The following is a 27,144-nucleotide window of genomic DNA, read 5'->3' as shown; positions in this document are numbered from 1 at the left end:
TTTAACAAAACAAATAATTTATTCTGAATTTGTTTCTTCAACAACAAACAAGATCATATTTAACACAATAAGCACTTACAAATCAAGAAAGGAAGCATATTCATTTAAAAATTTTGCTCACTTTAGCTATAAATATGAAATGTTTATAAAACAAAAATGAGGATTCGGTTAGGCTAACATGTATGAGAACATATTGAGATATGCAGCCAACTGCTCTTTCACATTCCTCAATGTTTATATTTTGGGAAATATTAGCTAAAAAATTTTTTATAGTTGCAAATTTCTTTTTGATTTAGAATTATCTTTGAATCTATATCACCTACCTCAGGACCTTTGCATATTAAGCACAATAAAATGTTCAAGAAAGAAAATTTAAACACACTGGCAGAATCAATCAATACTCTTAAACATCTAGATTATAATCTCTACTGGAATTGTTTGGACTTGGGTAAAAATGTGACCTCTGATACTGATATCACTCTTCATATGACTTCAGGGGACAACTACTTCATAACCAAGGACTTCAATTTCTACACAAAGTGAGAGAGTTCAAATAAGCCTCTAAGCACCCTTCTAATTCTAAATTCCTAAGAATTCAGGTGTTTGTGTGAATCTGTCAATAGGGTCATTTTCTTTAAAATTGTTATCAAATATATTCAATTAAGTAGTGAAATTTATAATAGTTGGTATTTTGGAAGGATGACTACAGGACAGCCCAATCATACTGCCAATCTTTATTCTATAGCCTTTAAAGAATTGACATAGTCTATCAAGCTTGGAAACAGTCTATAATCTCAAATATCACTGGAAGCTAATACTCCCTTTTCCATGAGGATATCTGGTCATGTTTAAAATGTTATGGGGTGGGGGGACTTCAATCTTATGGAGCTGAGGCATTGGTCTTCATGTGGCACATAACTTCACCAAACTTCAAACATTTGGCCTAAGAGAAAATGAACAGCTCCTTACACAATAATAACCTTTACAAATTCAAAACTATTAAGTGACAACAAGTGTCACAATATCAAATTTTACAACAGAGTTATAGCTTAAATTCACAATTATTTCAATGGGCTAACCATGCCCTTTAACAAATTGACATGGATATCACCACAAAAGGAAAGAGAAATGGTATTTTTGTTTTTCTTCTTTAAATGAGTGAGAATGGGGGCTCTTTAAAATCTTGTGGAATTTTATTATTTTATACAATTTAGAAAACTTCCCAGGTGCTCAGTCAATTACAGATTCTGAATTGGAAGGGACTTCAGAGATCCACTGCATACAAAATCAAAACTTTCCTCTACAGTGATTCCCAAAGTGGGCACCACCGCCCCCTGGTGGGTGCTGCAGTGATGGCCACAGGTGCATTTATCTTTCCTATTAATTGCTATTAAAATTTTTTAAAAATTAATTTCCAGGGGGCTAAGTAATATTTTTTCTGGAAAGGGGGTGGTAGGCCAAAAAAGTTTGGGAACCCCTGGTCTATAACATTCCTTACAAGTGATCCCCCAGCCTCAGTTTAGAGATAGCCAATTGATTTGCAGTTTACTAATCTCCCTGTCCCTAATATAACAATACACATTTATAAAAATGCTTTAAGTATAAAAAGCATTTTCATCAACATAAGTCAGATAAATCATAACATTTGAGGCTCAGACCTAGATGATAAAATTCTATCCTCTTTCTCCCCACCTCCTTCTCCCTTCCTCATCCCCATTCTATCAAGGCTCAAGCAAGGAAAAGAACTTAATGTCTCTTGCTCCAAGTTTAGCATTACTTCTACTACACCACAACTACTGATCTTGACAATTTCCCTTCCTAAACTGGGAAAATGTAGAATCATATGTTAGGACTACAAGGGATTGAATATATAATTTAGTGCAATGCCTTCCCTCTCATTTTATAGATGAGGAAACCGAGGCCTAAACCTTATTGTAAAGTTTCAGCAGGCATAATATCACATCTAAGGACTTTTCCACTTTTCAAAAATTTTGAATAATTCCTAATATTTCAAAGGTGGATCCTGAAATCTTCTTGCTGCATTTAGGCTGTCTTTTTGTTTTTTAGGTTTTTACCCATCATGAGGAAAGACACTGAATTACATCAGTTAGAAGATGCATTAAATTATTGGTGCCACATAAACAAGATTCACTCTCTGCCTATAATCAAGGGTGATTTGAGCCACCTTGAGTAATATTTTAATGATTTTTTTTCGTGGTACAATGGCATTATCACCACTCATCAAGTAGATTTGAGAAGGGGTTTTGATTCTGGGACTGGCTTGATTTAGATGGCCTCTGAGTTCTTTGCCAGCTCCAACTCTGTAGTCACTCTGAACTTTTGGGCATTGTTTTTGAACCAGGTCTCTTGATTTATCTCTTATAGGGTCTGTAATAATAATGGCTTCTTGCTGATGCAACCTCACAGCCTCTTCAGTTCATTATTAGTAATATTTATAGCTAGTTACTATAATAATCAATCCAAAATATTCTACAAACCTGAACACACAAAAAGGTATTTTCTAAGGCTCTGGGAAGATGAGCACAGAAGGTAGTATACAGGACGCTCTCTACCACTTTGGCTTCTTAGAAACTTCCTTTTCCAATAACTGAGCATTGCTATTTAATTTAGAGGCTCTAGCAAAGGGATTAGTGTGAGGCTAAAATCAGGTATATTTCATTTTAATTCATTGAGTCTTAGTTTCTGGTACCAATCAAGTACTGACAGTAAAAGGAATATATTGTTAGTAAACTCTCCTCACCTAATTTCCCATTAGGTATTCTGATGAGCACAAAAAATAGAGTGCAAAGGGTGCGAACTTTTTAAAGATTTTACAGTGCCACTAATAGTGCACTAAAAGTTTTCTGAAATTTGACATCAGAGACAGGAAGTAAAAATAGAAGCATGGAAACAAGGGCTCTTTCCACTTCCTGGTAGCCTATCTGAGTCAGGGTCGTCTTAGAATATTTGGGAAACAGTTGTTAGAGGAAATCAATATATGAAAAGGATCAGGTCTCTTTATTGCTAGGTCTGTAGTTCATTATGATTAGTTGCTAGAAAATGATCTAGGATAGTTACTGATTGACTGAGCAGAGTCTGGCACTGAATTTGAGTACCTCAACATTTCTCATGGACTCAACCATCTCTGTTGATGGTTTCAAGTCTATATAGCCAGTCCTAGCCTCTCTCGGGAGATCTAGTCTCAAATCACCAATAGCCTACTGCACATATTTTCAACTATAAGTTACACAGGCATCTCTAAGTCAATGTCCAAAAGAGAACTCCTTATCTTTTCTCCCCAAATCATTCTTCCTCCCTAGGAACTTCTGAGTTTAAATCTGGCCTCAGGAGCTTTCTAGCTGCATAACTTTAGGCAAGTTACTTAACCTCTTTCTGGCTAGAGTTCCCTCACAGAATTGTGATTATCAAAGGAAATGGCATTTGTGAGGAATTGAGCATGATGCCTGGCACAAAGGCAATTAATAAAAGCTTGTTTCCTTCTTTTCTTCCCCACAGTAGATACTTAACTCCTTCCTTCCCTCCCTCCCTTTTAACTTTCTTTAACTTAACTTTCCTGTTTCTGATTGTTGTTCCATCAAATTATGTCCACCATCTTGGAGTCAAATTTTTGTCTTGGCTCTCCTTCACCCTCTTGCATCTATCTAAACAGTAACCAGTTCTTGCTGACTCTATTTCTAAAACAACTCTCATATTCATTGCTTCTCTATTTATATGGTGACCTCCCTAATTTAAGATCTTTTCACTTATTACTTGGAAGGGAAGAAGCATTTATACAGCCATCACTATGTATCAGGGCCTGTGCTTTAGTGTGCTGTTTTATAAATATCTCATTTGATAATACCTCTGCTCTATAATCTGGATTACTCTAATGAGCCTCTTCCCTCTCCTTTCCAGGGAGAACCACATGGCCATAGAGATGGTATTTCTAAAGCAACAAATGGTCTATCCATTCAAATGCCATTGTCAAAAAAGTATCAGTTAAAGCCCTTCATAATCTGGGTCCTATATAGCTGTCCAGACTTTTCTCTGCCTTTAGCCTGGCTATTCCCTTCTCGTTTCCTCTTGATAGAATCCCTAGCTTTGTTGAAGACTAAGCTAAAGTGTTACTTCCCCTGTGACATTCTTCCTTATTCCACAATTGCTAGTGCTTCCATCACCCCAAAATTACCTTGCATTTGATTTGTACGTATTTTGTATTTACTTGATTTTTATCCTCATATCCCTAGCAATACCTATACTGTGCCTGCCACAGAGCAAAGGCTTACTAGGTGTTTTTGATTAATTAAAAAATATCGATAAGCTTCAGTTTCCTTAGGGAATGAAGTAGTCAAGAGCAATCAGGAGAGCTGCCTTCTTTAGTTCCATTCATTCTTCAAAGAGAAAGTCTCCCAGGGCTAGATTTGGAGTCTGGGATACCTGGGTTTGGATCCACCTCTAATATTATGAAATAACCACTGTCAAGCAACTTGGCCTCACTAAATTTAGTTTTAGATTTTAAACGTTAGCTTTTAGTTCCCTTGTCTATAAAACAAGGATGATAATATCTATAGGGCCCATTTCCCGCAGTTGTTAGGAGGCATCAACAATGTACATGAAGTGCTGTGTAAACTTTAAAAATGGACAGAAAGTACAAGGGGAAATTAGAAGAGGAGAGTACACCAACAATATATCTCCTTTATCTTTAATATCTGAAGAATGAAGTTTCACATCATCTATTTATTACCTGTGTGCACCTAGGCAAATGATTCTGTTTCCTCCTCTGTACTCAGCATGGTACAGCAGACACAGGACCCACGCTGGAATTGGAGCTTAGGTGCTACTTCTGACACACTAACTATATAACCATGGAAAGATCGCAACCACTCATGCTACTACTTAAGATGATATAAAACATAAAACCAGTAGAAATACGCATCAGCCATGGGCGGGGGAGCTGGGGGGGGGGGGAATGAAGGGGAAAGTAAGAGCATGAATTATGTAACCACGTTAACTTTTCTAAAAAATAAATATTAATAAATGTTTTTAAAAAGATGATATAAAACAGTTGTCCACACCATGCCTTCTCTTTCAAAAAAAAAAATTAGTGAAATGAACTAAATGACCTCTAAATTTCCTTTTAGTGCTACAGTTTATGGCTCTGATGAGTTATCTGACTTCACAACTCTTCTGACTTCCTTGACCTGCTAATCTCTGCTTGACAAATTACATGTGTTAGGCTAGACCTGGACTGGTTCTGGTTTTGCCACTAATTAGCTTTGCAAACTCAGTTCAATAAAAATCTCTACTGATCTGAGTTTCTACACATAAACTGAAAGAGATGAACTAGATAATCCATAAGAATGATTTTGTAGCTCTGAAATTCTATTATTCCAACTTAAGGATTTCACAAGCCTATAGAACCTTCAAAAATCCAGCTGTATGGCCCTGGGCAGGCCTTTTAACGCCAAATGCTTTTAACCCCTTACTGCTCTTCTGCTTTGGAATCAATGCTTACTAACAATTCTAAGACAGAAGGTCAGGGTTTAAGAAAAAATCACCAAGAAGAGAAAGACAAAGAAATGCCCAAATAATCTTCCCAGAAAAATAACTAGAAAGTCAAGTTACTATAGCTAGTTGGGGGTCTTCCTTACTCTAATTCAACAATGGAATAATCATCATAAAATTATCAGGGTTGACTAATTCATAATACATAGTACAAATTATCATGGAGAAAGGTGAGAAAGGTTAAGTCTGAACCACAAAATTGTCAATCACGAATGCATATAAGAATTGGGATAAGTATAATTTACAAGGTAAATATCAAGATAGTAACATTTTAAAGAAACTACAACCTGCTATAGAATATCGTTAGAAAAGAACTACATTACATGATGCATATTTTTAATTGAGCAATGCATTTTTATTATAATTATGCAAGCAAAAACAAAGAGGCCAAGTAATAGCTGCCAGAAGGCCTTTTGTTATAATGTGTATGTATACAGTCTAATAAAGAGGAGGAAGCAAGAAAAGCAGTAGGTCTTGAGGATAAGGAGAAATGATGCAAAACTGGGGCAAAGACTAGGAAAGAGGAAACCCAGAGATTTTGTGTTTTAGGTAGTACATATATGTTTACGTTATTGTATGTTTTTTAGGGGGGAGAGAAAAAGATTTACAGCTACGGATTTAGTATTAATAATATCTAAGGTTTTTTTACTTTAAAGAGAAAGATCAAAATATAAGTAGACTCATTCCTTTATTTTGGCTAAAAACACCACCACGTATGGCATTTAATGACAAAGAATCTGGCAATCTCTGACCAACTACAGGTTTTGAATTAGTATAATAAAGAGTCCAAACACACAGTTAGAAAGTCAACTAAAATTCCTAGGCAGTCTTAGTTGAAAAAAATCCTGTTCTAGGAGTCATCTAAGAAAATTCTGCTGAGTTAAAAGTCCAATCTCCATGTGGTTCAGAACATCTGGTGGGTTAGAAGAATTTAGCATTTCTTAAATTGAATAGTCCCTTTCACAATGACTCAAAATCAGAAAAAGTTTCCTAAAATTGTCATAAGAGTTAATACTCACAGTTTGAATCTGAGATTTTGAAATGTGTAAGAAAGAGTATCCTTACTCCCCAATACTAAGTGTGCTGCATAAGCCTCAATTACAAACCATCCATGTTTCATTTCTTTGCTTCTACTCTAGGGCAACTGATTTCTTTTAGAAACCCACAAAACAAATTCACTCCAAAGCTAGTTGTTGACTCCCTCTAGTAGAAATCTTTGTATTCACTGGAAGCACTAACAGGCTAACACTACAATAAACATTTATTAGCCACCTACTTTGTGGCAAGCACTACACTTAAGATACAAAAAAAAAAAAAAAAAAAAAAAAAGAGGAAATCAACAGCCTCTGACCTAAAAGAGTTTACAATCTAATAGGGGAGAAAAATGTAAATGAATATGCATAAACAAGCTATATATAATATAAAAAGCAAATAGTAACAAGGGGAAGGCTAGATTTATGAGGGGTTGGAAATGGCTTCCTGTAAAATATGGAACAGGGCACTAGGTGGTGTTGCCAGGCCTAGAGTCAGAGAGGCATGAGTTTAAATTCAACCTCAAACACTTAGTAGCTGTGGGGCCCTGAACAAGTCACAACACTTACGTCAACTGTAAAATGAGAAGCAAATGGCAAACCACTCCAATATCTCTACCAAGAAAACTCCAAATGGGGTTACAAAGATTGGACATAACTGACTAAACAACAACAAAAACATGGGATTTTAGGGTTTTTTTTTTTTTGTTTTAACTCTTACCTTCCTTGAATCAATATTGAGTGGTAAGGGCTAAGCAATGAGGTGACTTGCCCAGGATCACAAAGATAGAAAGTATCTGAGTCCAGATTTGAACCCAGAACCTCCTGTCTCTAGATTTGGTTCTCAATCCATTGAGCCAGCCAGCTGCCACATTAGGTCTTAAAAGAAGCCAGCATCATCAGCAGACTACATTGAAAGAAGAGAGAGCGTTTTATTCATGGGAGACAGCCAGAGAAATGCATGGAGCCAAGAGATAGAATATGTTCATATAACAGCCAGACCAGTGTCACTAGATTGAAGAATAATGTGGTGGGAAGAAAGGAGTAGGAAAACTATATCCTTTCTCCACACATCCTTCTACAAAAGTCCCATCTTCTCTAACTTCACAATTATGCCTAATGACCATACTGCTCACTTTACTGATATGGAAAGAACTCCCTGGATTGGAGCTGTCTTATCTTCTCAAAATAACTTTGTAATCTATTCTCTTTCTCATCAATCCAAGCAGTATTTCTATTCTCTAAAATTATTCTCTAACTCTAATTGTAAGACCTGTAGTAACTTCCTTGCATAATTAGTCCCTCTCTCTAGCATCTCTGATAGCTTCTCTGGAATAGTTTGTTCCTTCTTTAATGAAAAACACTGACTAGATCCAGATGTCCCCACCTTCCAGTTACTAAATTTTTTTACTTATTTCTTTCCCAAGTTGCTGACTAGTCCAAGGGTACTATTTTTACTTTCTGATGGTTAATTTCTCATAGACCCCTTCAATTTGGCTTCCAACTCCACTACTCAACTAAGATTGCAACTCAAAAGTTACCACAGTCTACCCAAATTCTCAGTCTTTCTGATCTCTGATTCTTTTTGTACTTTCCAGCTCCTTCTCCATCACCTCAACTCCAAGCTCTCATAATTAATCCAATGCCTAGGCTAGTGCAAAATCTGTCTGTCTGGTCTTATTGTCACTTTGATCTATTTCCACTTCCAGATTAAACTCTCTAAAATGCTGTCTGTTGCACATCCCCCATCTACTCAGGAACCTAAAATGGATCTGTGTGGTATGTATGCCATATTAAGTCTTTCTTTTTTTAACTTTTAAAACTACACATTCTAGCCCTATTTTCTATATCACGCCATATTTTCTAGCACTCTACAATGTCAGCATCCACTATTATTTGCCTAGTATTCTGTGTCAAATGATCCCTATCATTTTCCCTGCCCTTGCCTTCCTACCAATTCATTTAAAAAACTATCATGGGGGCAGCTGGGTAGCTCAGTGGATTGAGAGCCAGGCCTAGAGACAGGAGGTCCTAGGTTCAAATCCGGCCTCAGACACTTCCCAGCTGTGTGACCCTGGGCAAGTCACTTGACCCCCATTGCCTACCCTTACCAATCTTCCAACTATAAGTCAATACACAGAAGTTAAGGGTTTAAAATTAAAAAAAAAAAAAAAACAAAAACTATCATACATGTAGTTTCCCATAGAAATATCCATAGATTTCCATTCCTTCTCCTTTATTTATACTCTACTCTTACTTCAAGGCTAATCCAAGCCCTACCTCTACTATGATGCTTTTTTCTAGTGATACCAGCATAATTCATAATATAATATGTCTTAATTCACCAGTAGAGTCAAAAGACCTTAGTTTGAATCACAGTTCTGTCATTTATTATCTGTCTAAGCTTGGACAAGTCTCTTCCCGTCTCTGGGTCTCTTATTTCCGATTTGCAAAATGAGTGAATTAGACTCTATGATTACTAAAGATCTCTTCCAGCTCTAAATCTATGTTGCTATGTGATAAAGCCAAAGGTAGAAGAGAAGTCAATGTTTTGCTTAAAATAAAGCTTGCAGAACATGATGTAATTATTCTGAGTTGTCACATTTACTTATCAGAACAAAAAGTTATATTCTCACAAGCTGGAATTACATCCAGAGAATTATAAAACTGTGTATACCCTTAGACCTCATAACAACACCACTGCTGGGTTTGTTTCTCAAGGTGGTCAGGGAAAAAAAAATCTAGATGCTCTAAAATATTTATAGCAGTTCTCTCTTTGTGGAGCCAAAAGAATTGGAAATTGAGAGGATGCCTATCAACTGGGTAATGACTAAACAAGTTGTGGTATATGGTTGTTATAGCATACTACTGGGAGAGAGGGAAGAAGGAAAGGAGGGAAGGAAGGAAGCAGGGAAGGAAGGAAGGAGGGAAAGAGGAAGGGAGGAATGAAGGAAAGGAAGAAGGAAGGAAGGAAGGGAAGGAAGGAGGGAGGGAGGAAGATAAAATTATGATGAGTGAAACAAGTAGAACAAAAAGAATATTAAATACAGCTATAGAACTAATGTTTGAGGAAGAACTTGTGCCCACCTCCAGAGAAAGAACAGAAACACAAAAGACATAGTTGATATGTACCAAATGATGCTTTCTTTAGTTCAGGAAGGAGACAGAAGAAAGAGAAAATAGGAGAATTTTATTGTAACCAACAAGCAAATTAATAAATAAAATTCTTGAAAACAGTTATACTACCTTTTGTACTATATGAAGACACTTTTAATATAAGTAAGGCAGACTTCTAAAAGCTCTATGGCAAAAACCTTAATCATAGTCAAACACAGGATATAATTCCTTACAGATTTCTTACAACAAATCATAGCGGTATAATTTCTGCCATTGTAAAACAAACTTATCAAAATTATGTTTAATATGTTGAATGTGACCAAGATGTTTACAACTTGGGATATTAACAAATGACTATTGGGTATAACTTTTCATTAAATATTCACAGAACTGTAACCTCCCCAAACAAGGTTTAAGGGAACTAGAAGAAAATTTCTCCCCTTCGTGATTTTGAAGGAAAAACCTGTGTTGAAAATGTTTTTATTTGTAGCACACATGAATGCATTTGGTATTTATGTATGTAGAAGGGATGGGAACCTTATCAATAGGAATGTTCATATTAAGAACACAATCTGTGGAAAACTCAACCTGCTTCTTACTTAATATCCTTGGAGTGAAGAATATAAACATAAACACAGTCACAAGTACCAATATTAAGACACATTATTCAAATTTAAGAATTTCAAATTCTAAATTACCAGTTTCAATTATAGTTAGAAATACTCAATATTCTATGGTACCACTGTCAGGAGTCAAAGCACTGAGGTAGATGAATCATGTGTTTGATCCAATGTTGAAGGTTCCTAGGTTTATATTAGATAAGAAGTAACTGTATTCCATTTAAGCTGTTATAAGTATTAAAGTGCTTACAAATTCTACATGAAGCAAAGTAAATAATAGCTAAAAGAGTAAAGCATTCCATTGATAACATTTTTAATGGAATAATCTTGATGACAAAGAGATAAATAAACAACATACTTTAAAATGACATACTGCCTCAGATTATCTGGCCCAGTATTCTTTTTCAAATAACAGGTGCAAAAATGACATTTTGTGGAATGATATGCTTATTCATCAGTGGAGGTAAATAAGATTAAAAGACCTAGCTTTCCAAATATATGTAGCTTTCTTTAATAATTCATTATTAAATATAAAAATATAAATATAAAATTCAATATTAAATATAAAGAAGAATGATTTTAGGAGGCATGGGGATAGGAAAAAATGGTTTTGAGTACTTAGGAATGTTAGTAATGATTATAAAATCTTATGTGAAAATGGGGATATTTCTGTGATGTTTTTAAAGAAACAGAGACCAGGTAGTGTAGAGAGTAACTAGTTTTACCAGAAAGACCATCAAAGGAGAGCTGACAATAAACTAACAGCTGTGTGAGGAAACTCAACCATTAAAAGACTCAGACTGTTGCCAGTAGGAGCAGAACACTGAAAAGTAGCAAATACTAGTAGAAGGAATCTGGGAATAAAGCCCAATGTTCTTAGCATTTTAAATGAAAGAAAACAGGAGGGGGGGGGGGGTGCGTGGGAGGGAAAGACAGACAGTCAGGAGTAGGGGAGAGGAAGAATGAAGAAGAGAGGGAGGGAAAGGAGAAAGGAGAAGGGGAAAGAAGAGAGAAGGGAAAGGAAAAAAGGTGGGGAAGAAGGGAGATACAGATTAAAGAGAAAGAGAGGAGACAGGAGAACAAGAGAATTTAATTAATCAATGCAGAATGAAATTTAATAAAGCACCTGGGTACTCCTCTATTTCTATTTCTTTTTAGCCAGACCTTAAAATGAAGGCAAAGTGTTTTAACTTCCTCAGAAGCTTTTAAAACCCAATCCCTTGGCTTCATAAAGCCTCGATGACTTCAACAAGCATTTAACAATTAAATAACAAAATGTGTACATCTTAAAAGTCATGATTCTATTTTTATAAACTGAACAATAATATGATATTTAGTTGGATTTAATTACACATTATCACTATCACAAAGTGATCCATCTATAACAGTGACACCAACTTCTGCTCATTACTTAGAATTAAATCCAATTTACTTTTTTTTTAACTTTCACTTTCTGTCTTAGAATTGATACTAAGTATCAGTGTCAAGGCAGAAGAATGGTAAGGACTAGGGGACACAGGTTAATTGACTTGCCCTGGGTCACATAGCTAGGAAGTGTTTGAGGCCAAATTTGAACCCAGGTTCCCCTTTCTACAGGTCTAACACTGTCTACTATGTCACCTAACTGCCCCCAGTTTACCTTCAATATGGTTTCTAAAATTATTTGTTCTACAAGTAGTCCTTTGTCTTATGCAAAATCCTATCAAGATGCTTTATTCTGTGCAATTAACATAAATTCCCAATTTAAACTTAACTGATATAACTTTGCAGTTTTCAGGTATCAAAATTTCCAGCTTAGTTTCATTATCTTTGTCTAATAATCTTAACAAAAGTCTAAAAAACCACTGTAGAGACACTATATTAGGGAATGTATATTTTTGAAAAGTACTAAAAGGGTATTTGGACCTTAAAAGTAGTTTCTTTATCAATCTTAATATTTAACTACATTTTTTAAAAAATGTATAAAAGAGAAAAAGTTTCTAAGCATCTAACAATGTAAAAATGATGGACTTAAAAACCAATAACTAAAACCAATGAATTCTAGTACCATCTTTCAGAAAAACAAATGATACAAACAAATGGTATATTTTTATATGAACATTGCCTTGTGAGGATTGCAAAACACCCAACAGATATTTATCTTGTTAATTTCCATATTCCCTACTTTTGGAAATCATTAAACAGGCGATTAGTACCATTCTAGTGTGCTCCTAGAAACTAATCTATCTAAATTGCACTCCTCCATAATACTACAAAATTATTTCCAAGTCAAATAATATCAGTCATCAGCAAAAATAAAGTTATGACTAAGCTCTGCTAACAAATAACATTTCAAACCCAGAAGATGACATAAGAGTTATACAAAGAATTAGCATGAAATAAGTTCATACTTTGATTATTTTGGCATTTAATTACTTTAAGATACTAATCTAATGAGACTTTAAGAATAAACTTGTATAGGTTTTAATATTAAAAAGGAATTATTCTGAAGAAAGATGAGAACTGAGGTACACTAATTAAGTCTAGTAAAGTTTTGATATGATCCAATCATTCTAGAAAGTAATTTGGAATTATAAAGGCAAAAAAAAAAAAAAAAAAAGCTTGATTAAAATGCCCATATGCTTTGCCTCAGTGATCCTATTACTAGCTATATACTTCAACAAAGAGTTCCCTATATACCAAAATATTCATTGCAATACCTCTTGCAGTGCCAAAGAACTGGAGAAACAAAGTAGGTAGCCATAAACTAGGGAATGAATAAATAAGATGTAGTATATGAAAGTGGTGAAATGTTATGACACTAAAAATGGCCAATAAGATAAATACAGAAAAAGATGGGAAGACTTAAATGAACTGATGAAAAATGGAGTAATGAATATTTGGAAAACAATATGTATATAAAGACTACAACAAAGTAAAAAGAAAGTAAAAAATTAAAATTAAATGCTATCTAATTATAATGATCAAGCTTAGCTACAGAGGAAAGTTGAGAAAATGTACCTCCCTCTCCTTCACTGCAGATACTGGGGGAATATGAGTGTGGAATGCTGCATCTGCTGTCAAACACAGTCAATGTGTTGGTTAATTTTGTTGAACAGCTTTTTTTCCTCTTTTTAAATTCTTTGTTCCAAGAGACAGTTTGCTGGAAAGGATATATTCAGAAATGAATGTATTATAAAAACAAAAAGTATTGATAAAAAATATAAAATAAGTTTTGAAAAGATAAAAAAGAATCATGCAAAAATCCAAAAGTCCACGTAAACACTCCAAAACAAACTTCTCTATTCTGTTGTCAGGCCACAATCATTTGAAAGGTTGTAGACTGTGTCATAATGAGAGGGAAGAGGCTGAGAGTGGCATGGTAGAAAGGTTCCTGTCTTCTTCCCCTATGGAAAAGTTGGTCATAATCTAGCCATAAGTGACTAGATCCATTAAGTTCATTTTTTAAAATGATACCTAAATATGTTTATAGGCAGGAATTTAACATAAAGTAAGTCATGGGTTTAAAAAAAATCTTACAAAGTACTTGGAAATTAGTTATAACTTTATATACATTCTTGAATATTAATATGTTTTAAGTTGCATTAAAAGTATCCCATCCTTAAAAGGCCTGACAATTTAAGTATGTCTAGAAAAAGGAGAAAAGCTATCCTTATAAACATTTAAACACAAAAAAACTATTAAGAAATATTTGGTTAAAAAAACTGAAGTGAAGTTTACAGAAGGTAAGAAAATTTCATTAGCCAAAAGGATCCTGAAATAGTCTAAAAATAGTTTATATGAACATTATGTAAACATATTTACAATAAAAGACCTTATACCACCTGCAGATTGGTTTTTAGCTTTTAAAATACTAAGAAAATAGTAAAATGCTATGATTCGATTTGAAATTTGGAGAATTTATTCTAAGTCATATAGGTCTATACATAGTATGTGCTCAGGTTTCTTAATTATAAAACATGATTTTTATTTTTTTGCTGTCATTTATTTCACACATGAATCTACATAACATAAAATGATCAAGTAACCTTATCACACTTCAATTAAGAGACTGTCTTTCCCATTGGAAGTTTTAAATTTAAAAGAACTTTAAAGAAATTCATTGTTGAAATAAGGCTCACACTATTATTTAGTGTCTACTTTTGGCATAATGGAATATTTAAAATAAACTTTTGTAGATTATATTCATCTCACACACAACACAAATATACATTAAATAAAGGTACATTGATGAATGATAAAGAAAAAGATTACTTCCATTCTCAAAGCAACACATCTTGGCTTCTGATGAACAAACTATCTATCTCTCTTCAAGTATGGAATTTGTGCTATGTAAAGTATAGATTAAAATGGTTGGTGAAAGCATGACCCAACTTGGTCCAAAGGAAGATCTATCTGTGTGGTTTAGGTATGCATAGGTTCATAGATTCAAAGCCAGAAGAGACATATGAAACTTTTTAGTTCAAGCTTTTCAGTTTCCAGATAAGAAACCTGAGGCCCAGAAAGGTGAAATGAATAGCACAAGGTCATAAAGGAGGTAAGGAGCAGAGACAGGCCTTGAATACAAGTCCAGTAGGCTGTATTAATAAATTTCTTCCAGTTGCCACAAAGTACATGCTCTTATTAGCACAGGAATATTGGGGGAGGGGGGGGTTGGAAATCTATTACCACAGTTTAAAGCACATGCCCTGTAGAATTTGTTGAATGTTAACTTCATATATAAAGGAGATCAAAGTCCATTTAAAAAAACAAATTGGACTTTTGCTAAGAATAACAACTTTCAAAGAACCTTAATGTTTTAAAAATCTTAGGTGTGTTAAATATTCCAATTCATTTCTAATAATTTGTTTAGAAAAATTTGTCCAGCATTTCCTAAAAAGATCCCTACTAAGCCAAAAAAGCAGCATATGCAAACTAAGAAAAATATTACCAAAGTATTCCTTTTTTCTTATTTTCTTCTTAATTCTCTATTTTCTGGTTTCCAACTATCATTCAACTGCTTTCTCCAAAGTGACTAACAATCTCCTAAGAAATCTAAGGGCCTTTTTCTGATCCTCATCATTTTTGACCTCCCCGTAGGCTTTGACACTGGGATTACTCTCTCCTCCTAGATATTGCCTTCTCCCTAGGTTTCCATGATGCTCCTTTCCTGACTCTCCTCCTACCTGCCTGCACATCTTTTTGGCCTCCTTCATACAGTCTTCACTTAGGTCACTTCTGTTAACCAGGGATGTTCCCTGTTTGCCATGGGTGTCTTCTTTTCTTCCTCTACACCAGGGGTCGACAACGTATGGCTCTTTCTGCAGGAGCCATAAAGTCAATTTTTTTTCAGACGCTGTTACAGGAGCGGCACTGTGAGCACTGTACAGTTCTCACAAAATTACATTTTAAAAAATGTGGCGTTTATGGCTCTCACGGCCAAAAAGGTTGCCAACCCCTGATCTACACTGTTCCACTTGGTGATTTCATTAAAACTACATGAGTTCAGTTATCATCTTTAAGCAGATAATTGTCACATCTACTTAACTATTCTAACGCTTCTGCTGACATCTTAAACTCAATGTGTCTAAAATTGATTACCACCTTCAGGAAGCTAGGTGTGGTAAAGCAGATAGAACACTGAACCTGAAGCCAGGAAGTCTCAGACACTTACTAGCCATGTGATCCTGGGTAATTCACTTCATCTCTGCCTGCCTCAGTTGCTTCAGCAGTTAAAACAAGGTTGATAATAACAGAAACTACTTCAGAGTTTCTCTGAGGATCAAATGAGTTAATTTTTGTAAAGCATTCAGTCTTAACACAGCAGGTACTTATAAGAAGTGCTTATTCCCTTCTTTTCCCGCATAATGCTCTCCTTTTTCCTACTGTTCCTATTAATGTTGAACATATCACTAATCTTCTAGTTACTTGGGTTTACAATCTAGGTGTCATCCTTGGCTCCTCACTCTCAATCCCTACCCCTCCAATATCCAATCTGTTGCCAAGGCTAGCCAATTTTACCAGCTCCAACTCCTGGCACTTTCACTGGTTGCCTCCTAGGCTTCAAATGTCCTTTCTTCTCATCTCTATCTCATGGCTTCTCTGGCTTCCTTCAAGTCCCAGCTAAAATCCTACTTTCTACAGGAAGCCTTTTCTGATTCAGTTGAATATTTCCTTTTTATCCTGTATATAGCTTGTTTGCACATAACTGCTTGCATGTAATGTCTCTCCCCTTAATCTGTGAATAGCAGAAGCTGCCTTTTGTCTTTCTTTTTATCTCTAGTGCTTAGCACAGTGCCTGGTATATAGTAAATGATTAATAAATGTTGAATGAATGACTGAGATATCTTCATCATTTTAATTAAGTGCACATTTCAAAATACTTTCAGCTAGAATTATGAACCCTACTTGTATAAGAGCTCTATCCAAAAATCAGTCTCACTTTTGTTCCCTTACTTTTGTTCAGCATTTTAAATTTAACTAAAGATAAATATGTTGGCATGGCAGTATCTGTATGACATGTAAGGTCACTCTGAATGTTCTTGAGGAGAGGGAGGAGGAACCATTTTACTTTCTATACAATTTCACAGAATATTCTATACAGTATCTAGCAAATTGTACAGAAAAACAGTGGTAAGTATTTATATTACTCTAAGTAGTATTTAATAATAATAATGCTTATTGAAGCAATTTATGCTACTTCTTATGAATTTCTATTTATTTGAGCATCTATTTCTATACAGTGTACGTTGCTGGTCCCTATAGGAAACCCTATAGATAAATTCTTTAAATTGTTTCTACCTTCAAGGCTCTTACAGTCTTATTCAAATACAATTTCTATCAGTCAATAATTTTGTTTTTTATGTCTCAACTGAAAATAAGAAAAGCACCAATAAACTAACAAAGTAACAATCAAAATAAACACAAAAGGACTCTTCAAGAAAATCAACCTGACCACTTTATAAAAAGAAACCAAGAACAACATAAGCCATTTTTTTACTTAGAGAAAACATACAAAAGCTTCCTTTAAAGCTTCTATTTTGTAGAGAGACTACTATTTTCCCAAATAGAAATTGGGATAGAGGCTTGTTAGGATAAACATATAATAAGGGCATAACAAGATAAACCAAAATATTCTATTCCAAGATATGAGGTTATGCTAGTCCTTTGGCCAAATAATCCAGGTAACAATCCTTGAATATTTTAGTATTATAAAAATTATTCCAGATGCCAAAATCTTAATAAAAATAGCTTTATGAGGTTAAATTTATTTAAGAGCTATTCATGGCTTAGCATGGAGCATACTCTACATGTCAAGTAAGCATGTTTAATCAGTTGACAGAATCTTGAATGCTTTAGAACACTTAAAAAGTGAAATAACATCATGCCTCCCTTGGGGAGGAGTAAAAAGGACACTTAATGATTTAGACCAAGTCTGGATTTCTGAAGTTTGGAGCCCTCCCCCCATTTATTCATTAACACAAAACAACTTACATATATTCATTATAAAAATGAAAATTTTTCATAGAATAACCCTAAGTTAGTGAAGAAGAGCCAAAATGCTTCATACTCCCTACCTATATTAAATGAAGGCTCCAAACCAGTTAATGGGTGCAATGATCCTATTCTTTTGTGGCAGGGGCTAATGTAAACCAGTAGAATAAAAGGCAGTTATATAGTAAGCAAAAGCAAAAACACTAAGTAAAGAGGCTAATTATTATTGTTTTACTGGAGTCATTTATTACATTTAGTCCAAGCTGCTCTGTCTGCCTTTCAAGACTTTCTGTAATATTGTTCTATCCTGCTCAAGCAGCCTAGAAAAGAAGGTAGATGTGGAGTAATAACCAGCAGATAGATCTACTCACTGTCTCTTGAATATATCCTAGACATACATTATTGTCACTATGTTCATTTCATTCCCCATATGTGATACTTTACCTTTTCATATCAATTCTAAAATCCAACTAAAAAACACTGCTGAGAATAAAATAAATACTTCAGAACTTAAAGGCAGAGAGTCTAAAATGTTCCAAATGATTTTTCATAATTTATAACTGAGTCTGTTAAGGACAGCATATTTGACCCAGACCTAGTGAGACAGCAAACTTGGAGGAGTATAAAATATTCTCCTATAAAGAAAAGCTTGGAAAACTAAATGTTCAATCATCTTGACCAGAGCAGTTTTTCTTTTGTAGAATGAAAATTTTTGCACATATATAAAGTATCTGTGGAACATTAATACTCAGAAGTTCACAAAACATGAAGTACTTTATTAATATGCAGCAGAGGTTTGATGTATCTTTGTATATGCCAAAGTAAACGATCTACCCAAAGTTGTTGACAAGTGGTTCTACCCCTCATGCTCTCACTAATTACCATCATTAAACATTTTAGCACAAGTTTTTTGAGAAAGTAAAATCGGCACCTGTACTTTGATGCTCAATTCTATAGTACCATAATTCCAAATCTCTATTTCCTTTCATATATGTAGTAAATAAAAACCCAGCAAGAAAGCTGTACAAAAACTAAAATTACCCACTATGTAATAGAATTTTAAAAAATAACAGTTAGGATTATAATACTCCACCATCCTTATAAAGCTCAATGTTACAAGGCAAAGCATCCAATTAAATCTCTTCAAGATTAATAAAAAGACCTTTAAAAACAATAAATATTTCCACAGAAATTCTCAGGATATCTAGGGCTAGAAACTGATTATTTCTTCCCTCCTCACCCAAGAACCTGAAAGTATGAGTCATACGCAAATTCATGGAGGCTTCAAATGAACCTACCTGCTATAGGGATCCCTCCCAGACCTGTGCTGTGTTGTGGCGGGAGATTCAAGTCCAAGAAATTACTATTTGAGGTGGGGTTTGCTGTGTGGTTCAAGTGCATGATGCTATTTCGTGGAAAGGCCATCCAAGGATAGCGGGCTGCCTGGCCTGGAAAACTGAATGAATTATAAACCGCCCGGTGTTGCTGAAACTGAGGGAACCTCTGTGGCAAGACTGAAAAGGTGCTACTGAGAGAGTTGGCATTTGTGGGTGCAGCAGGATGCAGAAATCCAGGGCCAGGCCCTTTGGCGGTTGTAGTGTGTGAGGAAGGGTTCTGAAGAGATGTGGGCGAAAGGGAGGGTTGATCTTGGACCGACAGTTCCTTCTCAATCAGGTCTGCTAAGGCTTTGCGAGTGATATCAAAGGGGTCAAACCCCAAGTCATCCTCTTGCTGTTTAGAGGAACCAAAGCCAAATGCTGCTTGCCAGTCTGTAGAGGATGACACTGGAATTGTTTCTGTCAAGAGGGAAAAATTATAATTAGTAAATCCATACTTTAATTTTCTCTGGAGCAGTATGTATTTGGGCAAATGTGAAAAACTTGTCAAAATAATATACCCAGAAATAAAAACTAAATATTCTGAAATCAAATGCTCATGTAAGAGCTTTATTCACCCCTGACACCTTATGCTTTTAATACTTCAATAAGGAAGGTGTAACAAATAGATAATTATGTTGTAGAACTGAGTAAAGAAAAAGCTTTCACATCTTCATCACTCCCCATTAATAATCAAAATGCAGAATGGCTATTAAAGTGAACTCAGTGAGTAACTGGAATTTCCCTTCACTTTTAATTCATAAAAGTAAGGATTAAATGAAGCTTAAAATTGGTCAAGACAATGGGGTGAAAATCATTTTGACATGATAGATATATTGTTAAGGGATATAGGTATATCACTGAATAATCTTGATGATGATTTATATTACTCTCTATTTTTACTTAAATTGTATACTCTATGGATTTCATGAATTCTTTGAATTTATTTTGAATTCATGAATTTATTTTATGCAATCTTTCCCACTAGGAAAGACCTGAAGTGAACACAAAAATTAATACAATATGAGAATACTACATTTAATATCTATTCCCTAAGCCATTTACTTCTATGCTACTGGGGGAAAAAAAAGCTAAAGCAATGCTATAAAAAATCAAATTTTGATTTTAAAATAGGTGCTTGGAATCTTTAAAAAATTCTTTAAGCTTCAAAGCCCTTTAAAAATCTTTAAAGTTTTAAAGACTTATACTAAAATTTCTTATTTAAAAGAAAAAGCAGGGGGAAAGGGGATTAGGAATCAGGTCTATGTATTTATGGGTTTCATGACATTACAATGTTGGGATACTCAAGCATTCATACCTGATGTGAAGAGGCTCTGTGGTTCTGGTGCTGTTGGCCAGTCATTGGAAGTCTGTGGGGAGCTGGGGAAAGGGGGTAGCCCGCTAGGAATGGGGTTGGGGTGCCGGAAGTTGTCCGAGAAGAGTGACTGTGACTCTGTTACTGCCCCTTCAAAAGGGGACCTTGCACTGTGATTAGATGAACTGATGGGGATAACTGGATTAGGTTTTGATAAACCAGGAGGTGGTGACGGTGTATCACTGTTAGATATCTAAACAGAGAAAACAAAAGAAGAATGAAGAAAACTCACATGTAACAGATTTAAGAGTATGGGGTGGGAGTAGGGGGGAGGGAAGGTTGGTTTAGAACTTTTATGGGACCCACTCTGTGTTACCTCATTTGATTCTCCCAACAATCCTGTGAGGTGAGTACTGTTATTATCCTCTTCTTATAGATAAGGAAAATTGGGCAAACATAAGTTCAATAACTTGTCTAGGGTCAACAATGCTGGAAAGGGACTGGGGCTCTACAGAAACTTGGGTTTTTCTGACTCTAGAATCTATCCACTGGGCTAACAAGCTATCCATATGTTAATCATATTTCATTAAACATATATTTGAAAAAAGCCAAGGTTTATTATTTACAAAACACTCAAAATGATTACTTACAAATTACTACCCTTGTATATAACATTAGATAGATAAACAGACACAGAGAATGCCCCACACAGAGGTCACATAAAAACATATTTAGAACATTGGCAAAGAAATGCCTCTATAGCAGTCAAAGCAGATGCCAAAAAAAAAAAAAAAAAATCCATGCTCACAAATTTTATTTGGCAAAGAATTCTTCAAGAACTAAATCATATCTAAAATTGGGCATAATTCAGGGACAGCTAAGTAGCACAGTGGATAGTGACAGGCCTGGAGGCCTGATTTTGAATCTGGTTTTAAACATTCCCTAGCTATATGACCCTGGGCAAGTCACTTAAGTACAATTGCTTAGCCCTTGACACTCTTCTGTTTTTAGAATTGATACTAAGACAAAAGGTAAGATTTTTTTTAATTAAAAATTTTTTTTTAATTTTCAAAATCTAAGACAGCTTTGATTTCTCTCCCCTCCCCCAACTTATAGCAATTAAGATAGAGCCAATTAGCAAGTGGCAAAGAATTTATTAGAGGCTTACACATTAACAGAAAGATGCAAAGTTTAAAAATAACACAATGACTCAAAACAATTAGATGCCACTTAAAACAAGAAGCTTAATATATCTCAATAGTCCCCAAGCACATCAAAGTATGGCATAATATAAAAATGGATGTTTTAAAAAGAATCATCAAGAAGAGCTTTAATTGGCTATACTTTGTTTTAAGAAGGCAAGTAAATAAATAATATGTTTTTAAAATAATTTTTATCAAAAACAGTTTTTTAGGGTTATAAGTAGAAAGATTCAATTATATGGAAAATTGATTCATGTAGAATATACCTCATTCTTCAGTGATGTCAGAAAAAGGAGATACTATTCAGCCAAAATCTTACCTGTTGGGAATTGTCACCATTCCCTATACTGAGGGAATCTGAAGGTTTGTCAATGGGGCTGTAGGGAACACAAAGCAAAAAATTCAAGTAAACTCATGCCCCCGACAAAATGCTCAGAGAACAGCCTATTATGTAATGATCATCAAATACTTACTCAACACCTACTATGTGCAATGCATTGTGCTAGGTGCTAATAATTCAAAAAGGTATAAAATGGGGTGCTGGCTCTGACAGAGCTTACAATCTAAATAGAAAAAGTTAAACTGCTCAAAGTAGACAATTCAACAAACTTCCCTATGTGACAGTGAAAATTCCTTTTACATAGAAACTATATTACATAGTTACTGAGATATCTTTAAATTCTCAAAATCTGTGATAAAAGCATGCTGTATTATAGAATCCCAAAGCAGCAACTTCTCAGCTTTTTAAGATACTTAATGAAAATCATCTATATCAGTTGAAAATTTCTTCTGATGAATTTAAAAAGCCAAAAGTATACTTTTAAAGATTTTAATACTCCACAAGAATTCAGAATTTATAGAAACAAAAGAACTAAATAAATGAAAAGGCTTTTAATGTCCAGGATTGGGTCAGAATAATGTAGAAAAATATTTTTTAAATTAATTTAGAGATTTAAATCAATATGAATGTATGTATTTTCTAAAACACAAAACTGGAAAAAATCAAAGGATATTTATAAGGAAAAGAAACTAGGAAATAATATTGAGGAGCACTTTTGAGGGAAAAAATTGTGTGAGAATAGATATACTCACTAAGGCTAAACCAAATGAATCATGATCAATAGAACCATTTGTTACTCAGCAAGAAAAAATAAAGAGAAAGACAAAAGACCAATGAAACAGAATGAAGATGCCAAGAATAAAGCAAATAGACACAAAAGGTTTAAAGTATTTGATAAATCTGTGGAAAATAAAAACTGGGGAAAGGATTCATCATTTAATAAATATTAGGGAAATTTAAGAAGTCAGAATATAGTTTATATTCTCACCTCATATTAACTAAAATAATTTTCTGTTAGATAATATACATTAAAGCCAACTACAACATACTAGCAAAGGGAATGGTACAAACAATTTCAAGTATAAATGAGAGCTAAATTTTAACTTAATGGTAACTGAATAAATACTATGGAAGAAAGTAGACAAATTCACATAAAAATTTCTATGTAGCAGCAGAAAGAAATAAGCAACATAAGAATAGAGCAACAGTTTTAGTATTTGCAACAAGTATAACAGATCTAACAAGCATAGACAATATAGAAGGATTGATACAAATATTCATGGGAAACACTTCTTATAAGATAAAAGAATATGAGCAATTTACAATAGAAGATAAACAAATTCTAGCCAGTAAATAAAGTGTTCAGCCTCCCTAATAATCTAAATTAAAGTAAAACTTCTGAGAAACACACAGCAAACATTTTAAGCAACTATTATGTACACATCACTATGTCAGGACACAAAGTAAACATGACATCCAAAAGTCTAAAATATAGCAGGGAAATGAAATAACTAACAGTTGTAATATGCAATATTTTTATAAAATACATTAGAAAATTACAAAACCAATTGCTACATGAGATCTGAAGGCGATGACTGGTATTAAACTTGGAATGAGAAAGGTTTCACATAACAGTTGGTGTGTGTAAGTTGAGTTAGATAGGAATTCAATAAGAAAGGTAGGAAGAACATTGCAGGCATAGGGAACTGATCAAAGGCCGAAATATAGGAGAATGCTTTGTGGATTTGGGTGGCATAATCATGGAACCAGGCTGAAGTACAGCATGTGAGGACAGTATGAGATTAGGCCAGAAACATAAGGTGGTATTCTTTGGGAATTCCAAACAGAAGATCTGAATTTTATTTGGGGATGAATTAAAACAGCTGAAGTAAATGACACAATGATATGAATTCACAAGAATTACTATTAAGATGTAAATGTTATAACCATCAACAAGATAAGCACTCAAAAGAGGAACCAAATCTTGTAACTCTTAGCCTTTAACAAGCTAGAAACAAATAAGAAACATCTAAAAATGTTTATTTTATAATAAAAATATATATTTATAATTATATATTATAATATATTATGTAATATATATAATTATATATAATAATAATGTATATTTTATATTGTTTGTGCCTCCTTGGTCTCTATCATTGCTAAGTATCATCTTCTTTGTTTAAAAAAAAATTAATAGTATTTAGTCCATGTGTCAATCAGCAATTAAGAAGCATTTACTAGAGAAGAAATGCAAAAACTGAGTCTGTGCCCTCAGAGAAATCTCAGATAGATACACATATAAGCAAATTAGGTACAGATAAAACGTGTGCAGGGTAAATGGGAAGGAATCTCAGAGGGACAACCCTAACCAAGATGGGATGAGGAGAATGTCAGGAAAAATCTCTTGCAAGGGGAAAGCTGGGTAGCTCAGTGGAGTGAGAGTCAGGCCTAGAGATAGGAGGTCCTAGGTTCAAACCCGGCCTCAGCCACTTCCCAGCTGTGTGACCCTGGGCAAGTCACTTGACCCCCATTGCCCACCCTTACCACTCTTCCACCTATGAGACAATACACCGAAGTACAAGGTTTTAAAAAAAAAATCTCTTGCAAAAGGCAAGATTTTGAGCCAAGCCTTGAAGAAAGTCAGGAAAGTCAAGAGGTAGAAGAAGAAGAGGGAAAGGATTTCAGACATGGAAAACAGTCATTGAAAAGGCAGGGTTGAGAACATGGACTGCAAAATGTCAGGAAAAAAATGAAAAAATGACATGTATTGACATGTAATCTGGAAAAAATAATTTAAAAAAAAAAAAAAAGCAGGGTTGAGAGCTGGTGTACCCTATGTGAGGAATGCCAATGTCAATGGATTATAAAGCATAAGAAGATTGGAAGGAAGGATGTAAATGATTTTAAAAGCCAAAGATAATCTTATAGTTAGTTCTTGAGATAACAAGGGACTCCTGGAGTTCACTGGTTAGTCCTGTATTACTTTGGCAGCTGAGTGGAAAATGATGTACTAAAGTGGGGAAAGAGGAGTAAGGTGCCCAACCAGAATGCTACTACAACAATCCAGGTATAAAGTGATGAGGGCCTATACTAGCATGGAGGCTGTATGATTAGAAAGAAGGGACCCACCATAGATCCTCGTTTTACACGAACTCAACATATACAAATTCAAGTACCACATGATTGGTAATAAAAAGAAAAAAGGCAGAAAAATATGTGAAATAAAGTATTTTAATTAGATCTTAAAATTCATGTCATTTTCCAAAGCAGCATAAGACCTTGCAGCAATTTGCCTTATCACACTCATTTTTGCTCTGCTAAGTGTATGTCATTTCATGGTTTTACACCAAACATCAGTTCCCATTTAGTCTCTGTAAAGAGTTCTCACTTGTAACAAGTTGTGTTTGCAGCAGGGCAGTGCTACTCTTTGTTTTATTAATGCTATTTAGTTATTAATAATAGCCTCAAAGTATAAGAGAAATGATGCTGATAGCTCTAATAAGCCTAAGATAAGTTGTAAAGTGCCTAGGTATGGTTATGTGAGAAACACTTATTAAATAAGTGTTTACTATTATGCCTGATTTTCAACTTATATGAAGGGTCTTGGAAGGCACTGATTGCATAAAATGAAGTCCCATTATATGTAACAGATATGAAGGCAGAAAGGACAAAATTTGGCAACATATTGGATGTGGGCAATGAACTCCACAGAGAAGCTGAGGATGGCACCTAGATGTAAGTCTGGGTGACTGAGAGGATGGTGAACTCTTGGGAAATTGGGAAGAAGAGAAAGTTTGGAGGGAAAAAAGACTGAGGAGGGGGTCAGACAAATGGGAGCAGAAAGAATCTAGAAGAGAATGATTCACCCACAGTGTCAAAGGCCACAGGGAAGATAAGAAGGGTGTGGGCAATTCTGGTTCTGTTAAATTTGCTTTGCATCACTTCATACCATCAAGTGTATGGGGAAGAATAATGTTAGCTAAAGCTTCTGAAATTCCCTGTATGCTTCATGTTTAATATTATAAGTATTATGACATTCAATTTAAAACACCATAAATTTTTTACTTACTCTCCAATTTTTTTGGATATATAGGTTATTCTAATTGTTTTACTCATTATAAAGAAAAAAGGTTTGGATATTTTTGTGAATTGATAGGTCCATTTTATTTTCTATTTTTATATCTCTAGTATCAAGTCCTAAGAACAGAATCCAAGCAACAAAGGTCAATATTACTTTTGTAATTTAAAATAAACTGTGGAACAGCTAGGTGATTCAGTGGTTAGAGAGTAAAACCTGGAGACAAGAGGTCTTGGGTTGAAATCTGTCCTCAGATACTTCCTTGCTGTGTGACCCTGGACAAGTAACTTAATGTCTAGTGCTTAGCCCTTACTACTCTTCTACCATGGAAGCTATACCTAATATTGATTTTAAGACAAAAGATAAGGGTTTAAAAAAAACTTATCTGCTATATTTACTGAAAATATGTTTCCCTATCTGTCATTATTTTATTTTTATATATATTACCATGTAAAATCCTTACTTTCTTTGTTATCGATCCAAATGATGTGGAAATGATCCTGGGTTCTCAGTTCATGCCAAGAGAGTAGAAGCATGGTAAGTGGTACTCTGCTGGAAAGGACCTCAGTATGGCCCCAGCAAAGTTATTGAAGCAAAAACAAACAAAAAAACAAACAAACCAGGAAAGGGAAAGGATACTGACAATACTACAACAATATCTATATCTATCTATATGTAAAGAATATAACTCAATATAAATCAACTGCCATGAGAGCAAAGAAGCTCAAAAATCAATCTATAAATAAGCATTTATAAAGTATCTACTTTATGCATGTATTATGTAAGGTACTGAAAACAGAAAAATGAAATTGTTCCTACTACATTTACATTGTATACTTCCTAAAAACCATGGCATCCAATTCCCCAATTGACAAATGTCCAAGGGACATGAATAGACAGTTTTCAGATAAAGAAATCAAAACTATGAATAAGCACATGAAAAAGTGTTATAAATCTTTCATAATTAGAGGAATGCAAATCGAAACAACTCTTAGGCACCACCTCACACGTAGCAGATTGGCCA

At 34.5% G+C, this 27,144-nt stretch overlaps 1 protein-coding gene across 10 annotated transcripts in view; it reads right to left on the bottom strand.

Annotated features, from left to right (window-relative positions):
- Positions 1-27,144, bottom strand: part of CNOT4 (CCR4-NOT transcription complex subunit 4) — a 99,607-nt gene that overhangs the window by 10,368 nt on the left and 62,095 nt on the right. For 8 of the 10 annotated variants that reach the window (XM_044679376.1, XM_044679380.1, XM_044679375.1 and 5 more), the window contains 3 exons: positions 22,019-22,076; positions 20,501-20,750; positions 19,105-19,602 (listed from right to left, as the gene is read on the bottom strand). In XM_044679376.1, the coding sequence (XP_044535311.1) occupies positions 19,105-19,602; positions 20,501-20,750; positions 22,019-22,076 (806 nt within the window). Of the gene's footprint in view, positions 1-13,660; positions 13,720-19,104; positions 19,603-20,500; positions 20,751-22,018; positions 22,077-27,144 lie in introns of those variants that run through there. The other 2 variants (XM_044679384.1, XM_044679383.1) reach the window with 1 other exon arrangement.

The sequence above is a fragment of the Gracilinanus agilis genome, chromosome 5 (assembly GCF_016433145.1).
Source record: "Gracilinanus agilis isolate LMUSP501 chromosome 5, AgileGrace, whole genome shotgun sequence".
NCBI classification, from domain to species: Eukaryota; Metazoa; Chordata; class Mammalia; order Didelphimorphia; family Didelphidae; genus Gracilinanus; species Gracilinanus agilis.
The sequence above is the reverse complement of the archived record's forward strand: the minus strand, read 5'-3'. Positions and strand labels throughout refer to the sequence as shown.